Source organism: Chiloscyllium plagiosum, unplaced genomic scaffold (assembly GCF_037043375.1).
Source record: "Chiloscyllium plagiosum isolate Xiang-an unplaced genomic scaffold, Cpla_swu_hap1 HiC_scaffold_7, whole genome shotgun sequence".
NCBI lineage: Eukaryota > Metazoa > Chordata > Chondrichthyes > Orectolobiformes > Hemiscylliidae > Chiloscyllium > Chiloscyllium plagiosum.
Genome location: NW_028270145.1, coordinates 28,445,522 through 28,455,738, shown reverse-complemented (window position 1 = coordinate 28,455,738; position 10,217 = coordinate 28,445,522). Strand labels below are relative to the sequence as shown.

Here is a 10,217-nt window from a genome sequence, read left to right as displayed (position 1 = left end):
AGTTTCCTCTCACAGTCCAAAGATGTGCAGGTCAGGTGAATTGGCCGTTCTAAATTGCCCATAGTGTTAGGTGCATTAGTCAGAGGGAAGTGGGTCTGGGTGGGTTACTCTTCAGAGGGTCGGTGTGGACTGGTTGGGCCAAAGGGCCTGTTTCCACACTGTAGGGAATCTAATCTAATCTAACAACCAGCTGATGCAAACATTGAACGCTGGAGAAACTCAGCCAGTCTGGCAGCATCCGCGGAGAGAAAAACAGAGATAACGTTTTGAGTCTGCTATGATTCTTTAGAGTCCATTTCTGAAGAAGGTAGAGATCAACGAAGGTAGCACACATCGGGGATCAAATTTGGGATCTTCCTGCTTTGCAGCTTCTGCTGAATGACAGCTCTTGCTTGTGCAACACAATTAATAAAATGCAAAATACTGGTGCGATAGAATTAAACAGCTTTATTTTCAGATCAGCTTTAGTGGCTCCAACCTTACAAAAATGTATCTCAGGATAATTCCTCCTGTTAAGATGTATGTACATAAATATATTATATTATAAAAGCAGCAGACTTCAAATTTAGAGCTTTACCACCACAGCAAATAATAGATGACAGATATGAGTTCGCACTTGTCCCTTATAGCCCCTCCACATCTACAGCAGACTCCTTGGTTCATGTGATGTAATCCTATCTTGGAAAGGACAAGACAGACTGTGAGTGATCATAAGTTTTTTTTAAAATCTGTGAGTGGAGGAGACAATGTCCCAAATCTGAAGCAGGCAACAGCAGCCACTACATCCCACAATTTCCCATGCTTCCATGGACACAGTCTGCTGCCTAACGTGGTGTACCAAAATGCTACAACAGTTCCACTTCCAGTTCTTCCATCAAGCTTTCTCTTGCAATCATTTCTGCTTTTCACTGTTTAAACAGCAATGCCACTTGCTTAATGTGCTCAACAGCACCTTCCACAATAAATGTATCATTTACATATGCATATTAGTGAGACCAAGGACTTTTGGATTCAAAGCCAAATTCAGATACAGATATAATCTGTTGGAAGGGTTAAGACAGTGGTTGGTGTTGAGTTTCAATGTGATCTCCGCATCCCCTCTCCCCAGTGAACCACCAGAGCCCACTCATCTCCCAAGCAACTTACTTGGGAACCATATTTCATTGGTATTGCACCTGAGTTACACCCTAATCCAAAGTGGCTACATAACCCATGCTGAAATTCTATATCTACCGGTTGGTTGGATACACCCAAAGGTGCCATGTACAGGTGCCAATTGTTACCAGCAGTAGCCAGACTCTAAAACAAAACACTTACTATAGATCAGGGGATCAATCAGGCTTTTAAAAAAAAACAGCTTTTAAACTCACTATGTACCAGATACAAACATATTTTGAACATGGCTAAAAATTCACTTCTCAAATTGAGTTGATCAAATGAGCCTAGTGGAAAAGTGCAATTCTTAGACACCGAGTGAAACAAAATCTCTGCTTGATCCCTTCGCATTTTGGTATCCCTAAATTCCCATTGTTCCCTAAAAGTCTTTGAGTGTGTGCCCACTGTTATCCCAAGTGCACCTATTTATCCCAGTCCTTGCTCAGTGTGCATAGTCTAGAGTTCACTGCTAATCACTGTAGGCTCTCTCTCATGTAATAGTGATTGTGGAGATCTAAACTTCACCTGTGGGTTCCAGGTTTGCAATGTTGATCAATGTTCCTAGGTGTGCACTGATTCATATCATTTTGTTAACCCTCAGAGTCTTACTAACTTATTAAAATAAAATAAAACAAAATTTTACACTGATTCCTGATCAGACGTTTTGAGCTTAAGCCCTTTGATTTTCACCCTGTTGTTCACTTCGACCTGTTTTAGTCAACCCCACCACCATCACCCCTTTTCTTTTTGATGATTAATCCTCAGAATGTTGCAAGTTGTGAGAACAGGTTCCAAATTTGGTGGCGTGGCCAACAGTGGCAGGGAAAAGGTGAAATAAAACAAACTAACAATCTGCTGTCCAACCAATTAAGCTTTTAGAATAGATCAGATGCTGCAGGAAAATTGCTGTTAAAATAATTTTTCCCATGCATTGGTTGACCTGTAAGTAATGGTAACTATATATGGATCTTGGATGGTGACTTCATATTTTCCAGAATAATTGAGAATACAGAAAGGAAAATAACCTGAAGGGAATCCTGGAGGGTCAGGGATTTGGTGGTATACATCCTGTTCCTCTGGGATACACAGTCGATTTAGTTCGAAGGAGAGGCTTATTGCCAAAGGGAAATGGAATTGTTTACTTCTTTGGCACGTAGTGCCCACAAATACCTCCAAGGTTGGACACGGTAAAAATGAGGTGCAACATACAATCTTGGGTCTGCTCTGACAAGGGGGTGTATTTTAAACCCAACGTAAAAACACGACGACATCAATGTCACCCCACCGTTTTGCACACAGACTGGAATGAGGCTGGGAATTTGGCACCAAGTTAAGTGGAATTCTGTACACCGCTGGAAACCAATCGTGTCACTCAAGCGTTTTTGACTGTCGAGGGCCGAGATGGTGGATACATGACAACAAATTCACAACGGATATATTTTAACAGCAACCTACATTGTGCATTATAATGTAGAAGGGGCAGTCTCCTGCACTCAATTCATCTTTCGATACCATACCTTCTCCCACCTCATCCAGCTTATTTTAAAATCACCAAAAGATCCCCCTTCAATTCACTGTGTTCCTGAGCACAGGGATCCGAACGCACCCAGCCCTATTTCTTCATTCACGAAAGATTAGATTGAGAATTCGATGTTTGAGTCAAGTCTGACCTCGACATCAGCTGTTTGGGCAGGAGAATTCGAAAGCATCGCAAAACTCAAAGTCGCCATCCAAGTCCAACGTGCGCCAGAAAGAACGCGGCTTCTTCTGCAGCTCCCTGTGCACACACCGTGGGCAGGGAACACTCCTCGACTTGCACTCAGCGTGGAACACAGCTCCGCAAATCTCACACCTACAGAGAAATAATAAAGCCTGTGTTCATCATCTCAGTTTATAATCAAAGCAGAAATTAAATCTGATTTCAATAGGGCCCATCCCACCACCTCAGGATGGTCCAAACAGCTATGCAACCAATTAAGTACTTAGTGAATGGTAATCACAGTTTTAATCGATGAACTAAAAGATTTTGATAAGTATCTAGTTTAAATAAAGGCAAAATTTAACCCAATACAACAAAAACAGCCACTCAGTTCCCTATTCCAGTGGAAGTGCCATCCAGTTAGTCCCACTCATTTGTGCTTTCCCCATTGCCCCCATATTCCGTTTGATAAATGCAGGCAATTCTCTTTTGAAAGTTGCAATTGAATTTGCTTCTGCCACATTTCCACAAACTGCATGTCAATCATAACCAACAGCACTGAGATGTGAACAATATTCTAAAACGATATACACAATTAATGTCCTCAGTAATTGTTTCACAACTACATTCTAAAGTCACAATTTTATAACATATGAACAGATGCATTGCCAAGTTGTATGACCTTTATGGCAGTAATTAAGCTGAACAGCAGTAAGAACTTAAGAAATAAGAAGGGCATTTGGCCCCTCTAGCCTGGCCCACCATTCTGTAAGATCATAGCTGATCTACCCCAGACCACAACCTACATTCTCTCTCATATTTGTGCAGAGCTTGGTTTCGTGAATCAGAAGTCGATGTATCTGCACGTTGACTGGGGTGCACGGACCCTCCCAGCAGATGAATGGTCATGCAGCTTATGGGAACATTAGCTTCAACTCCACTCCGGAGCCAGCTCCTCATAGCCCTCAACTCCCTGAATGTTCAGAAACATATCTACTGCCTCTTGGAATACTTTATGTGATTCAGTCCCCACAACTTTCTGGGGCAAAGAATTCCAAACATTTACTACCCTCTGGGGGAAGAAATTCCTTTACGTTCCAGATTGAAATGTATGCCCCCTTATTCTACGACTAGTTTTCACAATTCATAGCATTAGTTTTTGATTGGATACTCTCGTTAACGATGGGTAGTTCGGCCTTCTCATCAAGATTCTTGATTGATACCAGAATGAACAAGCAGAAACAAAAGTAAGCTCAAAACTAACACCAAAACTTGCACATGCTTCATTGGAAATGTGGGAGAGATCTATACTTGCTTGCTGATCCAATAAGCTTTACACCCAAATTTAGTCAGGTGTCCAGATATCATGTCACCACACAGTGATGCCGTTGACACCCCGACAAATCAGACAACTAATGCCAACTTACTTTCCAGTACCACATGTGAAGATCGGGCCTTCAGAAGAGTATCTGAAGTTTGTGGAACTGGACCCCTGTACAGGAAAGTGCAAATTATCTGAAGCAGCAGCAGCAAGAACCTCCCATGACTGGGATTCATTTTTGTTTCTTCACTCCTGTTACTGATCATTGATGTATGAATAGCAAACAGTTCAATAAAGTTGTTCAACACTCTGACCCATTCATGGAAACCGAGCAAGGTGAGGGATCAAAATCCACCAACTACCTTTGGCGCCGCGTATTTAAAAGCATCAACTCTTTTGGTTAATCATTACTGATAAACAGCAAAACAATTGCTGCCTTCACAATCCTGTATACCAGTGATTGAAAACTCAGTGATTAACTCCCCGACTATTTCTCACAACATAACCTATCAATTTGAAATGCTTAGAGTGAGACACCAGATATTAAAAGGCACAAAGAAGTGAGCAGAGTGAGAGGCCAGGGCAGAGGTGTCCTCAAACTCCTTGCTAATTCTGTCAGGGAAGCACTCCTCCCTCCTCCAAGCTCCCAAAGTAGCCCAAAGTAAAGTTATTTGTTCAAAACCTTATCTTGGCCTCTTCTACCTAGTAGATGCCCATTTCAACACTGGGTGAACCTTTCAATTGTCTCAACACAACATCTTAGATTATAGAAACATAGAAAATAGGAGCAACATTAGGGCCTTTGATCCTGCTCTCCTATTCAATATAATCATGGTTGATCATCTAACTCAGTAACCAGTTCCTGCTTTCGCCCATGCCCTTTAGCCCTAAGAACTACAGTGGAAATGTGATTATCCGAACGAGGTGGGCGGGCACTATTTTGTTCGGATAATCGATTATTCAGAAAATCGATTAAATGCCTTTCCTCTGAGGCTCGGAGTTTTAAAGTCTGCTCTCCATTCAGGAGACTAGCAGCTGCACACAGCACGAGAGGCCCCCCCCCCCTGTCCAGCACCACCCCCCCCAACCCGGTCCAACCCCACCCGCCGCCCCAAACCCGGCCCATCCCCACCCACAATTCAGACCTAACTCGGTCCAACCCTGCCCCCAATTCGGTCCAACCCCACACCCTGACCCCAACCCCATCCAACCCTGCCCCCCAGCAAAAACTGCTGCTGCTGCAGTTTCCTTTGTGGGGTAAGTCTCCAAATAGCACACAGACACAGCCACACACGCAACTTTTTACTACAAATTTTTGACAGGTTCCACATTTGCCCTGCACAGGTCAATGTTGGAGAGATTATTCCTGGGAAGCCAGAGGTGGGGCGAGGTGGTTAGGGTACACCCCTCTGTGGAACTCCAGGGTAAGTGTGGGGAGAGAGGGAGGGCGGGAGGTCAGTTATTTGGAGACCGTGCCTGTTTAAATCACTATTGGAAACACGTCTTTGATGTAATGTTTCTATCGGGACCTAGAGATCTCCTTTGGATAATCAGATTTTTGAATAATTGGTATTCGGATAATCGAGGTTCCCCTGTATATCTAATGCCTTCTTGTAAACATTCAATCTCTTAGCCTCAGTCACATTATTACAGACATTCCTACAGGCTCACCACCCTTTGGGTGAAGAGATTGTGCATCTCAGTCCTAATGGCTGACACAGTTGTTAAACTGTGACCCCCTTGTTCTGGACTCCCCGGTCATCAGGTACATCCTCCCTACGTTTACTCAGTTCAGTCCTGTTAGAATTTTGTCTGTTTCTATGAGAACGCTCCTCACTCTTCTAACTGATCCAGTCTCTCTACATACCTCAGTCCTGTCTTCCCAGAATCAGCAGGTAAACCTTAACTGCGCTCCCTCCTTGGCCAAAAGATCCTTCCTCAGTAAATCAAAACTGTACACTGTTCTCCAAACGTGGTCTCACCTGTACAATTGCAGCAAGACATCCCCGCTCCTCGATTCAAATCCTCTTGCTAAGGCGGCCAACACGCCTCTTGTCCTCTACACCTGCATGCTTACTTTCACCAATTGATGTGTGAGGATGCCCAGGTCTCACTGGACCTCCCTCCTCCCCCCCCCCCCCCCCCTCCAAATCTATTGCCAGGAAGGATCTACTTTCCTGTTTTTTTTCTAACAAGGTGGATAACCTAACGGTTTATCCACATTATACTTCATCTGCCAGGCATTTGCCAAATCACCCAATCCGTCCAAATCACACTGAAGCATCTCTGCATCCTCCTCACAGTTTACCCTTCCACCTAGCTCTGTGTAGTCTGCAGACCTGGAGATATTATATTTAGTTGCCTCTCCTAAATGCTTAATAATTAGGAGAATCGTACTGATCGCAGTGGTACCCTGCTAATTATTGGCTGACAATCCGAAGATGATCTGTTTATTCCTGTTCTTTATTTCCTATCTGCCAACCAGTTCTCCATCCATGTCAATACACTAGCCCAATCCCATAAGCTTTGATTTTACATGCTAATCTTATTATATGGGACCCTATCAAATGGCTTCTGAAAGTCCAAGTAAACCACATCTACTGATTTTCCCTTATTAACACCACTAGTAATGTCCTTGAAATATTCCAATAGATTATTCAAGTGTGATTTCCCTTTTGTAAATCCAGGCCGACTGTGTCCAATCCTGCCACAGCTTTCTGCTATTAAACCTTTTATAAAATGATTCTAGCATTTTCAGCTTTTAGTCATTTTTAGTCTCCAGCTTGGACTATTTCTGTCACTTAACAATGTTTAAGACTTTCTTTTGAATATTTATATACAAAGAGAACAAAGAAAATTTACAGCCCAGGAACAGGCCCTTCGGCCCTCCAAACCTGAACCGATCCAAATGTACTGTCTAAACCTGTCGCCCAATTCCTAAGCATCTATATCCCTCTGCTCCCCACCTACTCAAGCATCTGTCCAGACGCACCTTACCGTGCCTACCTCTACTGGTAACACCTTCCAGACACCTACCACCCTCTGTGTAAAGTGCTTTCTGCGTATATCCCCCTTAAACCTTTCACCTCTAACCTTGAACGCGTGACCTCTCGTTATTGAATCCTTCACCCTGGGAAAAAGCTTCTCTACCCACCCTGTCTATACCCTTCATGATTTTGTAAACCTCAATCATGTTCCCCACAATCTCCTTTTTTTCTCATGAAAAACAGTCCCAACCTACTCAACCTCTCTTCATAGTTAGCACCTTCCATACCAGACAACACCCTCGTAAACCTTCGCCAAAATATAGATGAGAATTTAAAGGCTATAGATCACTGATTAAAACCTTTGGAGCACAAGCCAGTTATCCACACTCCAATTCTTCTTCTTAATAAACACACATTTCTCAACAGCACAGTCGATGTTCTTACACCCCCAAGGACAATGGCAGTTAAAGATGGCAGCTCACCACCACCTTCTACAGGACAATTAGGGGTGGGCAATAAATGCTGATGTAGAGGGACACCCACATTCCAGAACTCTTTGAACCAATGCAAAGAGTTTCTCCACATCTAGCACTCAATTCTCCAGCCCAGAAAGTCATGATCACAAGTCCTGTTCCAGTGAATTCAGTCCACAGTCCAGCCTGATACTTGAAGTACTGAAGGACTACTGCACTGCTGGAGGAGGTATTTTCTGCATGAAACATTGAACCGAGACCCTGTTAAGAGTCCCAGTATTATTCAAGAAGAACAGGACATTTCTTCCAGTGTCTTTTCTTTTTAATCATTCATGGGATGTGGGTGTTGCTGGCTAGCCCAGCATTTATTGTCCATCCTAATTTTCCCAGTAGGCAGTTAAATATCAACCCCATTGCTGTGGGTTTGGAGTCACATGTAGGCCAGACCAAGTAAAGATAGCAGATTTCCTTTCCTAAAAGGAGCATAAGTGAATCAGATGGGTTGTTATATCAATTGTCATTGTTATATAGTCATCATTAGACTTGATTTTTTTCAAATTCCAGTCTTTTATTCACAACGGAATTAAAATTTCATTAACTGCCATGATGGGATTCAAACCCACGTCCTGAGAACATCAGTTTGGGGCTCTGGATCCAGTAACATTACCACTACACTACCACCTCAACATGGTTAAATTAGTGAATAGTGACCTGTTTATCAATATCCAAAGTAGGTTTACTTAATTACTATTTTTGGGTATTTGGTATGGGCAAATTGCTTGCATTATTCCCTGACCACACTTCAAAAGTACACATGTGGCAAAGAACATTCTGGAATCATGAAAGGTGCAATATAAATACAAGTTGAATTCAAGTCTCTTTTTCCTTTCTGATTTTATATATAACCAGATCACTTTTCTGCACCATCCCTGGTACCGTACCCTCTGTGACAGTTTCTAAGCTGAAGTGCCTTCCATTTGGTTACAAAATGGAGAAGGCAGCTGCACTGGTGCGACACACCTTTAACCAACGCAAAGGACGTGGTTCACCCAGGCACCTGGGCTTTGTTTCAAAAGGAAATGGGGTGTTGCTGATGGACCACTGATCCACCCAGCCACCTGCACTCAGCTGTTTCGGCCTTGTTTGTAGTTTTTGTGAAGAGGAATTGTTGGCCTGTGCTTGGTGAATCACACACTTGCTTTGAAGAGAAGCACAACACAGAAACACTAGAGAGAAAAAAAAGCCTGGTTCAGACTGTTTAAACAAACATTAAGTAACAGTCTAGTTGATGAGGCGTAAGAAGTTTGCCCTGTGCTAATACTACCAATTCATAACAGACATGAACAGGCTTTACAAAATAACCAAAATCAACTGCCTTTATCATGCCTATTGTGTTATTTCAGAAGCAGCTATGTCACTAAGGGTAATAATAACTTATTTTTCCTGTCTTACTACTGCTAATCCCCATCAAACCTCCTTGATCTCTTTATTTCCCTCCAGCTCTAATCCAACAATAAATTCTCTGATCCCTTCCCTTTTGTGCTTCTGTGAAGTGACACGGGATGTTCTCCCGTGTGTGAAAACACAGTACATGCAAGTTGTGGCTCTGTCTTTCCTCAGTCAGAAGGTGCTGGTTAAAGTCCCACTTCACAGACCTGAGTACCTAACCTAGACTGCTATTCTAATGGACAGCTGCACTGTCAAAGTTATCATTCAAATGAGACATTAAACCTGGGCTTCCCAAACTAATTTTTGTTTTTTTTAAGATGGAGGAGGGGTTGGAGAAGACTCCTGTTGGGCTCAGCAAACACCTTTTGGCTGTTGTGAGCTTCAATCCACAATGACTACGGTGCAGCTCCAAACTAGTGCCAATGGCCCCTTTACATTTTGTATAGTCAAACAGCCTGATGTTGGAGGCCTGAACCCTGTCGCAAGTAACTTTAGTCGGAGATTTTAAACTAAAAAGCATACGGATAAAACAACTCTCCAGCATCCAGCACCCCCCCACCACCACCCCACAACCACCCACACATTAACACTCCCCTCTTCATGACTCTCACCAGCATCTCACCCGCACCGAATTCTCACGGGTAACGTCAATCAACCCCTCCTCCCCATCCCCGTCCATAACCCATCTCAATCAATCAGATATTTCACCCTCCTTCCGCTAACCAACCCCCCCTCCCCCCTCTCAGGCATTGTCACCACCCAACCCCCACTCTCATGTGTGGGGCTCTTGGCTATTTTGCAAAAACAAAGTGGGGTCACCATAAGAAAATAAAATCTCTACAGTGCAGAGAGAGGCCATTTGGCCTATCAAGTCTGCACTGACCCTCCAAAGTAGCACCCCACCCTATCCCCATAACATTGAATTCACAAAGACTGAATTTTAATTTTGATCAATGCTGACAGGGTACCGTGGTTTTTCCCAAATTACTGGTGCTTGAGCACGAGCACGAGCACGAGGCAGGCTGACCCAAGGCCCTGTTATCTCTCTGTGGTGAATGTGAAGTATGAAGAGCAGGGGTGATTCCCTTTACAGTCTGGCCTCCCTCAATTAACATCACTAAAGCACATTATCT

The 10,217-nt window shown here is 43.3% G+C and overlaps 1 protein-coding gene across 6 annotated transcripts in view; it reads right to left on the bottom strand.

The window, feature by feature from the left end:
- Window positions 1-430: 430 nt before the first annotated feature.
- The window catches only part of plekhm3 (pleckstrin homology domain containing M3), a 111,153-nt gene continuing 101,366 nt past the window's right edge, over window positions 431-10,217 (bottom strand). For 4 of the 6 annotated variants that reach the window (XM_087988871.1, XM_043693286.2, XM_043693287.2 and 1 more), the window contains one exon: window positions 431-3,007. In XM_087988871.1, coding sequence (XP_087844997.1) covers window positions 2,833-3,007 — 175 coding nt within the window. In that variant the 3' untranslated portion in view covers window positions 431-2,832. The remainder of the gene's footprint in view (window positions 3,008-10,217) is intronic. The other 2 variants (XR_015757620.1, XM_087988873.1) reach the window with 2 other exon arrangements.